At 33.5% G+C, this 21,656-nt stretch overlaps 1 protein-coding gene across 1 annotated transcript in view; it reads left to right on the plus strand.

Moving 5' to 3' along the window:
* LOC123683786 (putative ferric-chelate reductase 1 homolog) overlaps positions 1-21,656 on the plus strand; it is an 81,761-nt gene that overhangs the window by 14,963 nt on the left and 45,142 nt on the right. The window contains exon 2 of the mRNA XM_045622680.1: positions 18,899-19,293. Within this exon, the coding sequence (XP_045478636.1) occupies positions 18,899-19,293 (395 nt within the window). The remainder of the gene's footprint in view (positions 1-18,898; positions 19,294-21,656) is intronic.

Consider the following 21,656-nt stretch of genomic DNA (forward strand, 5'->3'; position numbering starts at 1 on the left):
CTACCTTCAAAACGGTTGGTCGTATGAAAAAAAGTTTAAACAAAAGTTGTAGGGAATTTTATAGCCTACAACTTTTATAATGAATGCAAATCTCATTTAACCGATAGGAAGCCAGATATTCGCGAAAAACCGATTTTTGTGACCTTTGACCTTGAATATCTTGAGACGCGGACACGATAACGATTGTGACTTTTGAGACAACATTTAGAATGACAAAACAAAGGTTCATACCAATTTGCAGCTTATTATCTTTCATTCCGAGGTGAAAGCCCTAATATGACTGGGCTATATCGCTGATTCCACGAACTTAGAAAAGACGGGGTGCTCCTAATTAAAAAATGTTTCAGTTTCATTCGAAAACTTGATGATTTCGATAAAGCACAAGCAGCCACAAGAGACCATAAAATTAATTTTGCCTGCGAAATTCATTATTTGATGAAAAAAGGCATATGACAAATTGTAAATGATGTACATTGAAAAAAAAAATGGTAAAATATCAGAAAGTTCTTCTATCATATATTTTTGGTGAAGCTGCAGAAGAAAAACAATCATTATTATACAGGCTGTCCCATAAGTGGCACGTCACAGTGACACCGGAGGTAGGTCAGCTAAAGAGGGACCTAACCAGCCTAACATGACCCCAGTAAAAGTTGCATGGTTTTCGAGTTATTACCAAATTACGTTTTTTAGTGAATTTTCACCTTTTTTAACATTGTCAGGGTCAGAATTCTGCTGGAAAGCTCTCGAAGCTTATTTTTTTTGTTGTAATGGAATCTTAAATAGTTATTTAAGATGACATGAGTATGATTCTGTCAAAAAGTTATGTGGATTTCCGTAAATTAATGGATAAATCTTGATTTCAATTGCTAGCAAAACGAGAACTTCGACTTTGGACACCTGCTGTGAAAAAAAAATCCTTGAAACAAAACGAGCAAGTAACATCAAAAAATTGGGCATTTTAGACAGATTTAGAAATGGTACAATACACGAATCTTATGCCCGTAAAACTAGGTATTTTCATCATTTTACCGATGCCCTACTTAACTAAGTTGAAACTAGGAACCCCGCTATCAGGTAATTTTGCCGCTTGCTATGACATTACATTTGATACCGGGCTTTGTTATTATTTGTTAAAGTCACAATAGGGAAAAAGATGGATTAGGGGAAGTGAAAAAGGAATATTATTGAAAAAAAAGGTAAATTAATTAAAAACAGACTTAACTTTCGATTATTTATTTAATTCTTAAATCTAACTTACAGTAAATGTTCAAACTGTTTCCCTCGGACTCTAATGCATAAATGACACCGTTTTATAAAATTACGATTCAATTTTCTTAAACTAATTGTAAACTAAGTGTATGCAAAACCAATAAGAAGCGAGGAAGAATTGCGTGAACGCGTATTCGACGCAGCCCGGACCATATCGGAAATTAGTTTAAGAAAATTGAATCGTAATTTTATAAAACGGTGTCATTTATGCATTAGAGTCCGAGGGAAACAGTTTGAACATTTACTGTAAGTTAGATTTAAGAATTAAATAAATAATCGAAAGTTAAGTCTGTTTTTAATTAATTTACCTTTTTTTTTCAATAATATTCCTTTTTCGCTTCCCCTAATCCATCTTTTTCCCTATTGTGACTTCAACAAATAATAACAAAGCCCGGTATCAAATGTAATGTTATAGCAAGCGGCAAAATTACCTGATAGCGGGGTTCCTAGTTTCAACTTAGTTGAGTAGGGCATCGGTAAAATGATGAAAATACCTAGTTTTATGGGCATAAGATTCGTGTATTGTACCATTTCTAAATCTGTCTAAAATGCCCAATTTTTTGATGTTACTTGCGCGTTTTGTTTCAAGGATTTTTTTTTCACAGCAGGTGTCCAAAGTCGAAGTTCTCGTTTTGCTAGCAATTGAAATCAAGATTTATCCATTAATTTACGGAAATCCACATAACTTTTTGACAGAATCATACTCATGTCATCTTAAATAACTATTTAAGATTCCATTACAACAAAAAAAATAAGCTTCGAGAGCTTTCCAGCAGAATTCTGACCCTGACAATGTTAAAAAAGGTGAAAATTCACTAAAAAACGTAATTTGGTAATAACTCGAAAACCATGCAACTTTTACTGGGGTCATGTTAGGCTGGTTAGGTCCCTCTTTAGCTGACCTACCTCCGGTGTCACTGTGACGTGCCACTTATGGGACACCCTGTATAGACACATTAAAGCATGCTCAGGACAATAATTCCAATAAAGAAAAAGTAACATTCTTATAAAATCCGTATAACAACTACTAGGAGAAAATATTTTTCCACCTCAATACGATACGTGCTGTAAATTATCAGGTCTTCGCACAAAGTGCAGTAAGATACCCTATAATGAGCATTATTATATTTGAAATAACTTGTTGGTATTAGGTGAAGTAGTAGATTAATGAAATAATGCAAATTAGAGTTGAAACATGAATTCTTATTATCTGAATATTATAGTTGGAAAAGTTTTCTTCGATCTTCGAATTAATTACATCAGGTGCGTTATAGAAAATTCTTTCTCTATTTCAGTATCGTAATGAGTTCATTACAGTTCTAAAAACAGTGCTGTAATGAACTCATTACAGCATCGTTTTCGCAGTTATGTTTTTCGTTTTGTGGTTGTCTATTCTGACTTCCAATCCTATCAAATTTCAACAAACGTCAATAATTGTCAATATAATATAATATGATTTGGATATAGTGAAATGATTTGCAACATTATTTGCAATTTCCCTTTATTCTGATGGTTGTTAAATCGATTTTGTCAGACATAATTTACGAATTCAATGCGTGTAAATGTTTTCAAAATTCAAAACGTACGATTCATATTCAAAATCGGTAATCTGTCAATGTTCGTAACAGTCACACCAACTGCCAAGATACAATACAGAAGTCACTAGGATATATAATCTGAATTAATCATTGAATTTCGACAATATTCCACAAAACTTGACTGAAATAGAGAAAATATCGTCTAATACTCGTTGCAGAAGGCAATTCCAACACTCATGCGTTCGAAAACTCGCTCCTTCGTCGCTCGTTTACGAATTTCGCATTCGTGTTGGAATAGGAGCCCATTCTGCAACTTGTTTTAGAATATACTATTTCATTAATGATCATTCTAATATCTGAACTGATAATGAAGTCTCAGTAGTTTAGAAATGACTTCATGGAATAAATATTTTAATGAAAAAAGGAATGCATTCTCAAACATTTTTGACTGTCTGTACTTTTCTCAGTTTTTTTTCGATATTCTTCTTGGATTAGCTATCGGCGCCATAATTTAAAAGACGCTTGAAATAATTATTTTTTCACACACGTAATATCTATTGTCGGATCTATTATACCCGAAATATTAGATAATTTTCTCGATATTCTACTTGAAAATTCTATGGTTCTCAATATAAAATTTTCCACAAACTGCATAGATGTGGTTATTTTATATATACTTACCAGCAAAATTCGAATCAGATCGAATATGCAATCATGAAAATATTTTTTCTAATATTCTTCTTGAATTTCCTATAGTTCGGATGATGTGATTACCTAACTTTAAATTTTGCTCGGAGCTTGCAATTGTTGTGTCAAATAAACACGGACAAGCTCAACTTATATTGTTTTTTTGTTTTATTATTCTTCAGTTGACCAGGCCCGCTCTAGCGTTCCTACCGCCACAGCAAATATACAAGTCGGCGGTGAAAAGTTTTTAGGCAAGGAAAAATGTATTAAGTGTTATTATTTTCATGAATTCAAATTTCATTAGATTAGTTTATTATTGAATGAAGGACTAAAGAAATTAATAAGAATTGTTGGACAGAAAAGATAAAAATTCCATTTCTTGAATATATTTGGTTTTTTTCTATGAATTATCAGTAAACCCGTATACGCTCTATTAGTGTGACGTCACACACCGCAATTTTTGGTTCTCCTATCAGTGCTCGGAATCCAAACAAATAAATTGTCATTCAAATTAGTACGGTGTCGCTGAAGGAATTGGCTCATTTTCATAAATAAGAGTATTTGAGGAACGATTTCAGTAATAATTGATAGACAGAAGGAATGAGGTTAATACCAGTAAGATTGAATCCTGTTTCCCAGATTTTGTAAAAAGCCGTGTTTATTAGTTGAACTTCAAGTTCGAACTTACTAGCATTATTATCGTTCCTTCTGTCTATCAATTAATAGTAGAATCGTTCCTTGAATAATCATATTTATCAAAATAAGCCAATTTCTTCAACGACAACGTAATAATTTGAATGACAAGTTGTTTGTTTGGATTCCGAACACTGACAGGAGAACTAAAATGGCGGTCTGTGACGTCATCACTAATAGAGCGTATTAGGTCACAAAAATCTATCCTCGACCCTCTATCCTCTACTTCTTCTGAGGCATTATTTGACTGGTCAGAAGCAAAAAGTAAAAATAAACACCACTGTTAGTGATTATGCTATTAACACAGGGGTTCCTCAGGGAACAGTGCTGGGCCCCGTGCTTTTCCTAGCTTACTTGAACGAAATTGGGAGTATATCAACGGATTGTCGTGTGATATCATATGCTGACGATACAGTCCTGATATTTTCTGCTGATACGTGGAGTGAGGTATATAAATTAGCCGAGCTGGGATTGGGTGACGTATGCCAATGGCTGAAAATGAGCAAACTGAGCTTAAATTTTCAGAAAACTAATTTATGACTTTCTCTCCAACTAAAGCAGATCGACCGAAGGGTGAATTTTTGTATATCCATACATCTTCTAATAACATATTGGAGACATTCAACTGCTTAAAAATTAAAAGAACTAGTGAAATCAAATACCTGGGTGTAATTCTAGATGAGAACTTGAGATGGACCGAACACGTACACTATCTAACGATAAAAATGCCAAAAATGTTCTTTAAGTTTTCACAACTTAGGGAAATATTAGACAGAAAATTAATTATAATACTCTACAGTTCGTTGATCGAATCGATGCTTCGATATGGAATTGTTGCGTGGGGTGGATTATATGATTCCAATTTAAAAATGTTGTCAGTATGTCAAAATAAAATTCTAAAATAAAATAAAAAAATAAAATAAAAAAATAAAATTCTAAAAATTATATCGTCTAGACCTCGTAGATATCCCACGTTGAAATTATATGATGAACTTGACATCTCAAATATCAGAAATTTGTACGTATTAACATGCTTGACGTATTTACCAAAAATAAAAGATTGTTTTCCGGCTGTATCGCATAATTATCGAACGAGACTGAATGAAAATGAATGCTTGCGCATCCCCAAGGTTGAAAACGCTTTTTGCTCAAGATTTGTAACGTATTTCCTTCCTGAATTCTGCATCATTTTACCGTACTCCTACAGAAAACTAGCAATAAAGAAAAATAATAGAAAGAATATTAAAGCCTTTATTCAAGAGAACAAGCAAAAGTTCATCCATTTGTTTTCTCTTTAAATGGAATTTACTCCTTAATCATTTTTAAATTTTATATTCCTCTATGTCCCATCTGCTGGCTGTCCCCTCTCATGCAATATGTACTGATTATGTCAAGGAGAGTGATCTGGCAAACAAATTCTTAATTTAGTCTTTATCGCTTTCCTGCAAATTGATTTCCATGATTCTTAGTGCAATATTGGATCAAAGATATATATATATATATATATATATATATATATATATATATATGCAATGTCAAAAATTTACCATCAAGCCATAGCCATCAAAACAGGTCTCCTAACAGCTAGAAAGAAAATAAATGAGTATGTACCACCTACTGTGCTCGAAAAAAACAGATACTTACTGTACTGGGATAATGTCATCCAAACCGACAGGAAGATAGCGCACAATAGACCTGACATAGTGCTGTTCAACAAGGTAGATAAAGAAGCCACTATAATAGATATAACGGTCCCAGCTGATGATAATATCATCAAAGCATACTCTGAGAAGCTCAGCAAATATCAGGACCTCGCTTTTGAACTGAAAGAGATCCATAAACTGAGAACAGTAACCATTCTCCCTCTTATAATCAGTACTAACGGGCTTGTTGAAAGCCATCTAAGAGACCACACAAATTCCTTAGATCTCGAGCTAAACCTTATTGACACAGCGCAGAAGGAAGTACTGCTCTGGACAGCAAGAATAGTGAGAATCTTCCTGACGACAACCTAGATTAGTCTTGGTCAAACTTAACCCGGCTGATGTGGGACCAATACCCTATACGGTGAAAAAAAAAAAAAGATATCTATTTCAGTTCAGTTAATATCGCTTTTATGCCTAATATCAAAAATAAAATTGCAAGACTTTTCGAATTTAAGAATCATACCTAGCATTTTTACGACTTACAAAGTATCATATCAGATATATGAAAAGTAACTAAAGAAGTATCTCCAGATAATTATCTGAATTTTTTTTTCGGTATCTATATAATCTCGCAAAAGAACTTTGAAAGCTTTGTTAACTTGATGTAAAAATATGATTTATAAAATTTGAAATAATATTTCAATTTCCAATCAACATTCAAAAAATCAAAGTTATTGATTGAAAAAATTTATTGAAAAAATCAAATGTAAAATTTGTTGAAATTAAAAAAAAAACATTCAGTACATTCTTCTAGTAATCTAAATTTCTCGGAAAAAGTAGAAAATACCTCCTCAATTATTTTCTCTAATTCTGTGGCTATTCCGTTCATTCTTCCATTGGCATTGATATTCTACCACTCGTTCATTCCAAAACTCGCCACTTCGTGGCTCGTTTTTGAATTTTGAACTCGTGGAAGAATATCAATGCCTTCAGCACTTGTATTATAATAGTTATTTATAACACAAGTGCAGAAGGCATTGATATTCTTCCACGAGTTCAAAATTCAAAAACGAGCCACGAAGTGGCGAGTTTTGGAATGAACGAGTGGTAGAATGAGCCTTCTGTACGAGTATTATACATTATTTTCTCTAATTCATTGCATTTTATTTGAAATAAATGAAATATTTCCATAAATATATTTTAGTGATTTTTACATTGAAAAATTTTGGTTGGCAGAACTGATTTCTTTAAGGCAAATCGATGAATTGACAGATAAAGCCGTGGCGGAAAGTTCGGAGTACCAACATAGAATAATAAAATAAAACCATGAAAACTGTGCGTTTCTGATATATTCTCGCACGATTTTGTTCTACAAGATGTGGAAGAATGAACGGAATAACCACAGAATTAGAGAAATAGCTATTCCGCTCCTGAGGTTTCAGGTTCTTTTGCTGAATTTCGACTTTATAAAACGATTGAACATTTTTTTTTAAATGATAGTGTGAAACAATCAGATGATACGGAAGAACCATTATTTCAAATTCGAATGCGCCCACGCCCAAGACTAGTTAATATGATATGAAAAATCATAATATATGTGAAATTCGTTGCATTTGAAAAAATACATTCTTATAGGAATTCGGATTTCTGGGAAAAAGTAGAAAATGCCACCCTCCAATATTCGCCGCTCCGGCAAAATACCGATATGCCGGCCTCTTGAGCGAGCCTGCAGTTGACAAATGCACTAAATGTTGTACGATATACATATTAATTATATTCATATTTTTCAATATTGAAAATGACAATGTCATAATAGAGGACAAACGTGATGAAGGTTTGAAAATGATTAGGTATATAGTATAGACAATAGAGTTCATGCAAGGGTATGAAGCGTTAGTCCATAATATGACGTTCAAAAGAATTTGATCATAACATAAATCAATCTTTGTACATTTCATCATATTATCATGCGGTACCGTAGAGCGGTGTGACTTTGCACCACTTTTTATAGTTTTCTTGGTGTTTTCGTTTTTTTGTGAAATGAGTCCTGTGCAAAGTATGTTTAATTTAAAATTTTAGTTGTCGATTGCTGTGATTAAAATCAGATGAAAAGGTGCACAAGTCTTTTTTTTTTATTTTCAAAAATTTGGCGAAGTGACCCGCAAATCGGTGCGACTTTACCAATGCCTTAAAAATGCTTTTTTGGCAATTTAATGAAGTGCTGGCGGTATATGTTAGTGCACTAATGCCTCCGGGTTCACCTATATACCTTTTGTTAATTTTATTCCAAAGAGTTCTTCTGGGAATGTTGTATACTTCAGAAGAAATGTTTTCATTTCGAACTGCATTGATTGCTCGGATTATTTTTTCCGTATTAGTTCCATATTTTCTTGCATCCAACTTCTTTTTGGATCGACGACCCATAAATGTGCCTCAAAATAAAACAGGTGAAACAAATTTGGTATGTGGCAATGTCTCCCGCCAAAGGGCTACAATAGAAAAATTTCTCGAAATGTCGAAATCCCCTCAACCAAATAATTTCAGTTTTTTTTAACGTGTCGTTTAATGAATGTAAAGTAAGCTGCTAAATATATTTCGATGTATCGTTCGCTATATTTTCTGCACAACTCCTAGTATTTCGCATACGTTAAAGAATTACCCGCTCACATAACATCACGTAGCACACTATTCAAAGTACGCCAGACGACTGCGATGGTTGCAACATGTAGGTATATAGTGTAGGTTCCGATTCGTGATTTCTGTAAGATGTCTGCCACAGAAATTTACTAAAAATCTACCAACATCGTTCAGAAATCTATCAAAAATCTACTGACATAATTTCACAGCTTGCGCTGCATTATATTTTCACTTTTATTCAGAACACACTTCATTCTAATGTCTCTTATGGTAAAAGTTCACTTCATGAGTAGGATAGATAGTAGAGATGCTCACAGATTCGAAAATAAAACAAGGAAATGACATCGTGAAAATCGTTTCTGTCATTTGTGTTTTTTTCAGAACTTACTTATTTTCATTGAAGATCTGTTCCCAAATAACTTTGAATATTGCCAAAAACACTCAATCGCCACAAACTGCAATCGCTGGCAAAGATGTACAAGAAACCCAATAAAAAATAACCAAATACAAAATTCTTTGAACATTAGTGTTTGAGGTACTAGATACAAAATTCGTTTCGAAATTGATTCTGAAATACTAATAAAAAATACGTTTTTCGGAAACAATTCAAAGATCCTTTTATTTTATGGTGTAAATGATATATGACGTTAAAGTTTATAAGTACGATTTTAAGTAACAAAAATTTTTTCGATAATTATATTTGGCTTCAATAGTATCTTTCTGAATTGGAATTAATCAATTCCATTTATGATTATCAATACTGCCATTTCAATTGAGAAGGGCGTGCGTATCTCCAAAAAATCACTTTTGGGATTTTTGACTTTGAATACTTTCATTTGTGCCATCCACAGATTAAATTGAATTAACTTGCATTGTCATGTATTTCTTTTTCATGTTAATTCAATTGAATCTTTGGATGAAATGGAAGTCTTCAAAGTATTTATCTCAAATGTGCTCTCTTGCAGATTCGCCAGGTCACCTAAAAAACGATTTTGTTATGTGGAATAAATATATTATTTAAATCTGAAATATTCAGCCACTCAAATTTGTCGATGAAATTTCAGTTACATTTATTTTTTTCAACTGAATAGAAAATAATGGTAAATTTTCAACTGAAGTTTAAACACCATCTGTTTTTAATGAGGTTACCCTTCGGATATTCCATAATTTTTTGTATTTATTCTCAGCAGACAGCCACCAAAGAAGTTTTATGATTTTATTATGTTTAAGTAGGTACGTTCTTCTTGAATCACGTAGAACGTAGAACCTCAATGAACAATGAATGGATTCATCGGAAACTCTAGACATCCGAATTCCCAACCTTCTCGGTTAGATTTTTTTAAAACTACTAAAATCTAACAAATGATTTCTTCCTAATAAGAACTTCATGAAAATGCGGAAAATCTACTAAAAAACTAGATTTCTACTAAATCTGGTCACACTGAGCTTGACTTATGGCATAAATTTCATTACAATTCGAAAAAAGAAATATTCGGGTATATTATGCGATGTATAATACGATATATTTTTGTTGTGTTGACTAGATAGCAAAGTTTCAGAAAATCACAGGGCCATAACCGAGTTTGCGTCCTCACAAGTGTATTTAAAAAAAAATATATGAAATATATGAAAATTTTTACCAAATTTTACAATAAGATCGTGTTGTTAGAGTTATTATTAGGTATGATTCTTGTGTATCAGTGTGTCTTTGTGAAGAACACTTTTTCACCGTACTGATTAGGTCCGAAAGCCCGAAACACGTGTCTACGGTTAGCACTGTTCTTTGAGGAATGTCGTTAATCTTTTATTTGTTTGAGATTTTAATGATGAAGGTAGCACATTTCACCTAATTAAGGTTACAGCTTAATTCATTCAATTATATAGTTTACAAAAAGGATTTTCTACGAAATATCGCCTTTCCAATGTGATTTACTTGAATTCATGTTATGCGCAAAAATCATGTAGTATTATATCAACAGGTAAAAAGCAGTGTATAATTTTTTTTCCGATTGACAGCACATATTAATTCTGCAGACACAATATCAATCAGCAAAGTATTACTTAAATATTGAGATAGGAACTTCGTCTCCACTACTGAATTTATTTTTTATTGATTTAGATAAGTGTTCAATTTCCGTAGCAGTAGTTGGTTCCATATAAAATGACTTATTCATATACTTTATATTGGTGAAATCAATAGGTATTTATTATAGATTATTGAGAATAGTTGTTATTGCATTCTTGAAAACTGAAGTGCTCATTGAAATTGTTTGCAATTTCTTCTGATTTTCTTTCCAATTCACAATCATTTGCATAATGGGTTCTACAAGTAATTTCCTTGCAGATTTGCCACTTCTGATCTCTTAATTTTGTTCTCATATACATTTTTTTTGCTTCCCCTAGAGCCTTGTCATATTCTTTCTTCTTATTTTTGTCAGCTTCGTTGTACAGCTGATTTGAGGACATATAGAATGTCTAATTTACTTTGTATGTCATCAATTATAGGTGCTGGCAGTTATTTTTATATTTCTTTTTTCTGGGGAAATTATCATTGAATATTTCTTTAAATTCTGTCATCAAAACGTTCCATTGTCCATCCACATGTTCCTTATTCACTTCCTGTACAAGTTGCCAATCTTGATCTAGTTACTGTCCCAGAAATTTATCTTTCACTCTTTGACCAAAAAAATCTAGAAAAAGTGTAAGCTTAGATTCTTAGTTTATCTTCATTTTGTAATTCGTAGTAAACATTATTTTTTGTGCTCTATGATCTGATACATGCATTTCGATAACCAGATTTTTCCAATTGTGTATATTTCTGTAAATGTTATCAATACAAGAACTTGTTGTGTTTGTGACTCTTGTATACTCATTTATGGTTGGTTTAAGATTGAAGGAGTTCATAAGGTTTGTTGGGTCACGTCGATCCTCATTTGTTTTGAAAATTTTTATTATTAAAATCGCCAGCTACAATTACTTGCTTATCTTCTAGAAGTATCATTCCCAATGCTTTCCATCTTTGTGAAAAATGTTTGAAAACATCCACTTGGTGGTCTATATATTGACAAACTTATGATATTTACTTTTGGTACATACTATTCTGCAGTTGTTTTATGAAAATATACTGCAGCTTGTCCATGACTTTGTTCAGGTCTGCATTATATTCCTATTAAATTATAGTCGTTAATCGGGATAGCTTTCGGTTGTTCTTCAGACAATGTTCTGTATAGTTCTCTGCTTTCTTTAGGGTAATTTAGTCCACATTCTAACTTGTTGATCACATTGTCGAATCGAAGATTGGATATTCTGGTGAATTATACTGACATTTCAATGATGTGATTTATCTGATGGTTTCCTACTTTGGTATTGGAGCAGTTACACAAAAGCTCTCAAGGTGGCCTGCCTTTGTCTATGTTATTTTCTCCTCTTGAAATCCAGGTTATTTATTGATGTGATCCTCTACAATATCAACTGATTATTCTTTCTGAAAATATGGAGCTACACTTTTCTCTCCGGACCTGAAAACCCTGTTTTCAATCATTATATTTCATGATGTTTGTTGGAATTTTGATATTCATTTATTTTAAGAGTATTTTTTTGCGTTCTCAATCAGTGTGGCATACGTTTGAGCTATGATTTTGTAAACTACATATTCTATCCTTGTGTGAATTATTTTGACAGTTTTTTTAGCTATTTCTGAATTTTGTTTTACTGTTTTGGTATCTAATACATTTTTTCTCTATGTTGTTTATTTGTTGAGTTAACAGCCAGTTATTTCTTTTCAAAATACAATTGTTTACTTCCAGAATATCGTTTTTTCCTGCATTTCAGTTACAGACTTACTTAAGAATTCAATTTTCAACATCAACTTTTAGTTTCTTTCTGTGTTCTCCGGAAGTCATTACTGATCATTATCAATATCATCAAAATCTTACTTTGTTGAATGATGAAAACTATTATAATCAACCAATTAAGAAAAATACATGAGAAAAATTTTGTTATAAATTCAAAAAAAGACAAAGAAATTTTCCATGTTAGGATATAAACAACATCAAAAAATGAGTAGTACTACAGGATTCCAACCTGTATAGAATCATTTCGCGATGATGTAGGGCCTACGGTACGCACCCTTATGGAATTGACAAAACATCATAGATAGAAGATTAAAATAACCGGTTTTTCATTTTCATCAAGTGATTTTGGAAGTACTATACAATTGAAAGCAGTCAAAACTTCTTTTTCTATGTTCTATCTAGTGACTACTATCATAGTTCCTCCCCTGATACATCAAGCAACACCATCAATAGTTGATCTCAATTTTTATCCAAAAATATTGTTCATAGACTATTCTACTCTCCTGAATCGCTCGGATATACAGGGTGGCCACTTTTTCAATGGGATTGTATTGGTAACTTGTGAACCATAAGAGTTAGAAGGTCGGTCAAATGGAGAAAAAGTTGCATGCATAGAAGCATTATAAAGCAGTTCAAACAAATCGAGATTATCAGGGCCGGTTATTGAGATATCATAAGAAAAGTAAATTATGTCATTTTGATTTTTCTTTTTTTCCCACTTTATTTCAAATATTATCAAAAAATGTTACAGGAATTTTTTATTCGACAGTAAATTATCCTCAATTTGACGTATTCAGATTTCGTATCCAGCGTTTCGTACTCTCTGGGACACCCTCAACCTCCTTTTTTTCAATACGGACCTGCATATTTTATGACATTTTTCGAAATAACTTTTGACGCTGAATTCAACGATATATCATATAATGTCATTCAAAGTTGATTTTCAGGTGATTTTGACCCTCATCCAAATTTAATGGTGTGTATGTAAAAAAAAACAAGTCTGTTAACGATATCAATGTTCTGACCCAAATTCAATCGAATCCAGAAAAAAAAATCGAGAACTGTGGCCAGTGAATGGAATTTCTCAAAAACTGCTCTTAATAAAATAGTCAAGAGACGCGAACACAATGATTTTAAATTTGAATACCAAGCCTTGCAAAAAATATATCGTAATGATCTCAAAATAAAGTTCGATTCTGTAATTTGTTTCAATGGAACAAATGACAAATACAACAATAGTGATACCTCGCGAGAAAATTGAGAATGTTTTGGAAGGTATTCAAGGAGACCAAACAAGCAATAAATGTATAAGAAGTATGGGTTCCAGAACCGTAAAGTGCATTTTACAAAATGGTGGACATTTCGAACACTTACTTCATTAATTTTCATTTACTTTCGAATAATCATTTGATTTTTCTTTCATTAAATGATACTTTCGTTTAATTATTATGAATTGAAATATTTAAATGATTATTATAAAAGAAGAACCAAGGTTTCTTGCTTTGATTCTAATATATTTCATTTAGTTCAATATGGCTAAGTTGATTTTCTTATCGAAATTTATTGCATATTGCATGTTGTTAATTAAACTAAAGGTACCTTAATGTAATACAGATCCGACCCAAAGAAAATTGGGTGGAGGCCAAAATCACCTGAAAATCTACTTTGAATGACATTGTATGAAAATTCGTCGAATTCAGCGTTAAAAGTTATTTCGAGAAATGTCATAAAATATGTAGGTCCGTATTGAAAAAAATGAGGTTGAGGGTGGCCCAGAGAGTACGATACGTTGGATACGAAATCTGATTACCTCAAATTGAGAATAATTTACTGTCGAATAAAAAATTCCTGTATTTTTCTTAGGATATTTGAAATGAAGTGGGAAAAAAAGAAAAATCAAAATGACATAATTTACTTTTCTTATGATATCTCAATAACCGGCCCTGATAATCTCGATTTGTTTGAACTGCTTGATAAGCTTCTAAGCATGCAACTTTTTCTCCATTTGACCGACCTTCTAACTCTTATGGTTAAAAAGTTACCTATACAATCCCATTACAAAAGTGGCCACCCTGTATACGTCATGGCCAATATTACTTTTTTTACACCAATGCCACATATAATGTTCTTACAAAGTTCACTACAGACACTTTTTACGGACATCACAGATGCAATCTGAAAAAACGACCTCATCGTAAGCAATTTAAAATTTTTTGGAACAATTCCATTTATGTTTCTTTGACAATTGCAAAAACGAAGAATTCAATGCTGTCGCTCGAAGCGATACGTTCGATCTCATTTCCTTACATATTTTGTTCTGGAATGTTTCTACATTTAAATCTTCATCAAAATATTATGAAATTTTGTATGCAACGTAAGTTGGAAGAATTCATTAAACTCATTTGTTATACCTATGTATAACTATTTTTTGAAATATTCATAATATTTCTGAACATAGAAATTATAAAACTTGTTTCAATCAAAATTGAAATAACAATAGGTATCCATATTATTACCATGTTGCCAGAAATTCCTCATCATATTATCGCACTTGATGTCCTTGTTGTTACCGCAATGACCAATAATTGAATTATGTGGTTCCAGCAAAATTAGAACAAGGTTTTATATGGGAACTCCGTGAATACTTATTCACATCTGTGGACTGTGAATGAATGTTCTCTTGATTGGAATGAATGAAAGGAAATAAAATGAAATAACCTTCCTGTGTTTAATTCATAACGATACCTCTCGAAATTAAAGCAAATTATCAGACTGAATCTAACAAGATTTCAGATGTGAGTCTGTATAACCATGAGAATAGCCTCTGACAAAAAGGTCAACTCAACTGTTTTGTTGAAGTTCTTTTCGCTACAAATCAGTAATAGTACGAATTAAATACACTTGAATAATTTGTCGATCACTTAATTAAATTTAAATTTTCATTGAATGTCAATTATAAACCATTTTTGAAATAATTAATTGATTCAACTGGAACTCGTTGTGGGTGCTACCATTGTGCACAACTATCTTTCATTTCGGAATTTTTAGCTGAGACTAGTTGCGAATAATTCTTGGATCACTGATGAAGAATATTCGATTGAGCTGAGATGTCGCCTGTGTAGGTATAGAGAATAACTATTTCAGCACGAATGATATAAAAAATACCCCTTTTTATATCTAATTTGATCACAAAATATTAACACCTATTCCATAACTTCATATGTCATATGACACGAATTTATAATTTTTTGACGATTATTGAAAATGAAACCGAAGCGAAGGGTATTTTGCGGAGAGTTCTCTATAACATGTTCTTTAGAACATAAGTTACTTTTGTATGCGTAGTACTTATTTGTTGTTGAGGGCTTGTTCCATGTAGGGTTAGAGTCTGTTATTGAAGTGATCGAAGTATTTGCTGTGTTCATTCGATGCCGCATGGAAAAAAGTGGTATCTATCATTCCATTTCTTCGATGAATTTAGAAAATATGCCAGAAATACGTCTTCTTTGCTTCTTTCCAGCTCATAAAATGTGTTGAATAATTTTTTATAAACTTTGATTCCTGCGGTAATTCGTTTAGTGTATGAGCAGGTTTGATAATTTCAGGTGTAACAATACCCTTATGGGTCCGAATTTTTCGCACTGGAGCTATGTATGTTGTCCGAACTCATCACTAGTTCCTGAACGACTCTAAACAGCTACTCTACTGGATGTAGTCCAGGCTGAAACCACAAAACTACATCACATTAATTCATTTTAGGCATTGAATTGGTCCATTTAAGTCGCCTAAGATTTTAGTGGATACACTAATGATCCCATTGCCTCCAAAACACCCTAACAATTTGTTAAGTTAATTGTCATCTCTCCAAACGATCCATTTGAATTCCCGTGACTTCATTTTCTGGTCGCGAAAGGATATTCGAACCTATTGAAAAATTTCCCGTAGTCAGTCCCTGACAATCATTTCGGGAGCTCACTAGAACCCCTATCGATCGAAAATTCAAAATTGATTCAATCCTGACGCAAACCGTTTGTAATACTTCCATTACCAGAAACTGAGATCCAATCGATCTCTTCAAGTGAAATATGACACCTGCTTCCCAAAGACCAACGAAAGATTAAAGATCCAATGAATTCCCGGAGATGCTAGATAATCTCTAATATTTTTTTCATGCGATACATATTCATGTATAGGTGTCGCGCATGGAAAGGAAGATCTGAATTTCTCAATTTTCCTCCAGCAAAAAATCCGAGGAACGGAAAACATACGAAAATACCCTATGAGCCATATTCAACGGCGAGATTTGAGACCTGTTCCATATTCTGGTTCCAGGAATTTCCTGACGACGTAAAAATGACCACTAGGACCACCGAACAAGTGGAGTCGTCAAGAAACCAGAACTCTATTTTTTTGGCTAGTGGCGCCTCCAATCGAAGTGTCTTCCAACTAAGAATAATATTATTTGAAAGTGGATAATACAGATAGTGCCAATAGTGGTGCCATCTATTAGCAAATTAGGTAGTGGAGCTATTAATCGGGGTGAAATTATAATTCCAAAAAAAGTATAATTGATTTATTTCGTCGAAATGATAGATACATACGATAGATAGATCATTACAGATTTTACAAAGTATAAGAAAATGAAATGACTTCTTAATCGAACTCAACTGCATTCTCGGATTTCTTATATATTTACAAACTAACACACCATTTGAAAGTAAAGTAAATAGATTGTAGACAACTTCATGATGAAATCTTAATTCTTCAAAATGCATAAACAGATAAATTGGAAATACTTTTATCAATCATTTCGCCAACAGTCAGCTCATTTACAACTTCCTGAGATGTTGTTAAAGGAACTTCGAAGAAGGTTGTTAATTCTTGTGCCTTCTTCAAGGTAGTTTCTTCACTAATTATATCATTATTATTAGGGTCATTCGCATATTCTGAAAAGGGAAGAATGTTCACATAAATTATTATTGTTCGTAAACAAATGGCCATCGACCAAGTGTGCTGCAGCCTGATTTAAATTAATGCTGGTTCTTAGAATTTAAATGAATTACCTTGTAAATTGGGTGTTGGTAGAGAAAACTTCGTAATCGTACCGTCGTACCTAAGCAAATTATAAGCAATGTTCTGAAAATTAAAGTGAAATATGACATGAAGAAAAAGAGTAATCTGAAAATTCTGAGAACTGGTATTTCGATATTCGGAAGACACTCTGTTAGTGTCGATCGGAAGTTGAACCCCCCTGAAAGATAGCGCTCAGATATACCTCTAGAATTTGTGCATCCCAGTAATGAAATTCTTCAACTTGTTGGTGGTGTTTGAATCCAAGAGTAGTGCTTGAATACGAAAAACAAATAATATCGAAATCGTCGAAAAATGCCGAGATAGAAAGCTGAGAACGGATGAGTTCTCAGTAAAACTGCCGATCCTTTCGTCAAATGACCTTGAACTTGAGCTTGCGTCCGATTAAGTTTATTGATGACACAAATATCTTTGAGAAATTTAATAGCATCAGAAAACTCTGGAAAATTTTATTCGGACGCTTTTTTAGAAATCTCAACGTGTGAGGAAATCCTGGAAATCTAAACGATTCAGAGTCTAAATAAAACAATGAACACCCCTAAATCAGGAATATCGAATTTTTTCAACAATTTACATTTGCCTGTCATGTATCGCACAACTTATACAATGAATTTTTGTTATCTGATGGGATCTGATTCAAAGAGAAAATCTGACCCAAATAATGAGATGCAACTACCCGAATATTCGAGAACTCATGTTCAGGGAAGGAAAGCTGAACAGTTATTATGGGTCAAAAACGTGAACATCGATAACACGAAGATAATTCACAACTAAATAGTGAATAGCATGATATTATACGGTTCGAAAGTTAAGCCCCACAAGGAAGAAGAAGAAGACCTTGCAAAAGTTGGAGAGAAGGAATGATGACGAAATCGAAAAAGGTCTGGAGGAGAATATTTGGACTGATAAAGACGATGGAGATAAGGAATAAGACGTCAAACGTTATAACCTGATACTATATGTATCTGGAACTAAAAACAATTAAAAAAAAACCTGGAAAATCATTAATTGTTAGATGGAATTATTCAAAATACTCACTCCTAATCATTCACTAGACTTTCCTAGAAACTTAAACGCCTATCACTTGAAAGGGTTGAGCCAGATATTCAAACCCTGAACCTATCCTGAAGATTTGAGTAGTCAAGCACATTCTGTTCGATATTTATTATGCAGGGGGAGTCTGACTAGAAGGAAGGTTTCAAATTATTTTTCATTTTCCGGAAATGTTCTCAGAACTTATTGAGTGAGTCTTTAATCCATCTCCTAGCATTATCATAAATATCAGGAACGGTAACGTTAATATAAACATGAATTAAAATACCCCAGTTATTTTGCTGAACAATATACTTGTAAAACAACTATCAGAATCTAGAGAAGCGAAAAATATCAACTGCAGGTCGATTTGTCGAATTTTTCCTTTCTCCGTTTTTTTGATCATATGATATCAACACCTCATTTCTTATTAAAAAAATTTCCTTCACAGGAAGTGCTGGTATGGTTAGTAATCACCTTAATCGGGACAAATTCCCTGCCCCAAGGTGCTCCAGAAAAAATATGTCGATCAATGTTACCAGAGCATCCAGGAAGTCTGCCACAAAACAGCGTTTCACCATTTTCGATAGTTCCAAGGAGGCTCCAAGGAAAAGTGATTGTGGTAGTAAGGTCTCTACTGGGCACCCCTTTCCAAGGTTTCATGATACAAGGGCGAAGTCCCGATGGAAGAATAGTAGGTACATTCGAAAACATGGGTGAATTTGCCCACACAATAAATTGTGACAACGAAAGGGATACGACTACTCACAGTTCTCCAAATCCAAAAAATGTTCTGGAAGTACAATGGACTCCACCACCAGGATACGATGGACCAATTATTTTCAAGTAAGTTTCATATTGCTGGTACACTCTTGAGATCTCAATTTTCGAAGATCTAAGCTGAATTGAACTGTAAATAATAATGTCTATTCATTAGATTAGGTGCATAACTTCGCTTCCGCCGTTTTGCAATAGATTGCTGTAGCGGTAAGTGGTAGTCGAAATAAATAGGTCGTAGATACAATAAGCTTCAGTATTTGTAAACATAACGCCATAGAAATATTAGTCGATTTGTGTCTGCATCGTAAGGCTATTCTCGATTAAACATGTCAGCTTACGAGCCAAATTGTCGTCATTTGCAGGAGGTTTTAATTTTTTGCTTTAATATGAATAAATCTGCGGCTGAGGCTCATTGAAAGCTCTCAAATACATATGGTGAGGCCGCTATTAGTGAAAGAATGTGCCAAGAGTTGTTTAAACGCTTCGAAAACGGTGATTTCGACGTCGAAGAGAGAAGGTTTTCGAAGATCAAGAATTGGAGGTATTCCTCGATCAAGACTCGTGTCAGACGTAACAAGAATTTGCTGGATCATTGGGAGTGACACAACAAGCCATTTCAAGAGGCCTGAAAGTCATGGGAAGGAGTTAGAATCAAAGAAATTAGGTGCCGTACGAATGGAAGCCGAGGGATGTTGAATGGCGTTTGTTTGCTTGTGAAACGTGGAATGTAATAAACAATAAACGTGCTCAACTGAATTTTTATGAATAAATGATAAGATATATCAATTGAATTTAGGTTTAGGCTTCGTAAAACACTCGAACATTTCGTTTTTTTCTCAGATATGAATAAATAAAAGAACCGGGTGATGCGGATGAACCATTATTACTAATTCGAATAGATGTTGCATACATTCTCGATGCAAATATGTTTAAAATTGTATTTGATAAAAAAATTATTTGTGAAAATCTCTGAGATTAAAACAAATCATTTAATTCATTCTCGGAAAAAGTAGCTAATTCCATTCTTTGCCGCCCCTCTAGAGTGGACCCTGCAGTTTCAGGTTCTTCTGCCCAGTTGGGACTTTATAGGGAGCTTGAACATTTTTTTTTTTGGATTATCGGATTATGCGGATGAACCCTTATTCAAATTTTGAATGGGCCCACGCCCAACTGTAGTTAATTTGATATCATCATCATTCATCCTCATACAACCCTTTGCGTCCATTGTTTGGACATAGGTCTCTCCCATTTTATTCCACTCGCTTCTGTCCTGTACTGTCCGAATCCAGTTATTAGATATAGATATTTTTTTTATGTCGTCCGTCCATCGTGTAGGCGGTCTTCCTCTGCTCTTTTTGTCTGCTCGTGGTCTCCACTCCAGCAATCGCTTTGTCCACTGTTCTCGTCTCATCCGTGCGACATGACCTGCCCAGCTCCATTTAAGTTTGGCCACAACGGTGATAACATCTTCTACGTCAGTTCTCCTTCGTTTGATATAAAAATTAAAAAATGTTATAATATAATGGAATGTGGTAGGAAATAATGAAACTTCTAATATTTCTTAAGAAGGATAACTTGGAAATGGTGAAATGGTATCGTTTCTCAAATATTTTGCATTATATTCTGAGGAATCAACATTATGATGGGAGAATTGAAAATAAAAATAATCCAGAAGCCGCCCCATGTGGCAATAAAATTCGGCAACTTTCAGCAAAGCGAACGCCGACAAGCCTGAGGAGTTGTGTTCAAGCGCGGTCCCAGGGGGGTCATGACCCCCCCCCCTCCAAAATAGAACCACATACCACTTTCAAGCAGACAAGGTACGAAATGGAATTAATAACAATATTAATTGTGAATTACAAAATTCACATCTTTTCCGTAGAAGTGTACAAGAATTACGCAATTGGTACACAAACGCGTAACGGCATAAATATGAACAAAATATTTCGAAGAATTAATATCTGAACGAGTTCCCAAAATAGATAAGAATACAAATGAGGGTATCATAAAAATTAATGAATAGCTCGTAGCGATAGGTTTACAATCCTAATCCCTAGAGAAAGTGTTTCAACTGAAATATCAGATGTAATTTCAGCTGCTACTGTCGGCACGTTCGAATATTTTATGATTTTATTAAACTTTTTGTTGCTGTTATTGTTAGACCAGGAACGGCAAATTTTTCTGGAATTCTTTCTATCTAAATTTTTTTTCGGAGTTTGAATAAAAAAAAGCACAGGTATAATATGTTTCGTGTTTCAAAACTGAAATTGCAGAAGTAATAACTGCTGTCGACTGCAGGGGCGGATACAGGGAGGGGGGCATGGGGGCCATGGCCCCTGTATCCGCCGGAAATATTGGATATGATCTAGAATGGTTGAAGACAGGTTGAATGTATTGGCATTATTGCATTTACATAGAACCATTCGCAG

Source organism: Harmonia axyridis, chromosome 1, assembly GCF_914767665.1.
Source record: "Harmonia axyridis chromosome 1, icHarAxyr1.1, whole genome shotgun sequence".
In the NCBI taxonomy this organism is placed as follows: domain Eukaryota; kingdom Metazoa; phylum Arthropoda; class Insecta; order Coleoptera; family Coccinellidae; genus Harmonia; species Harmonia axyridis.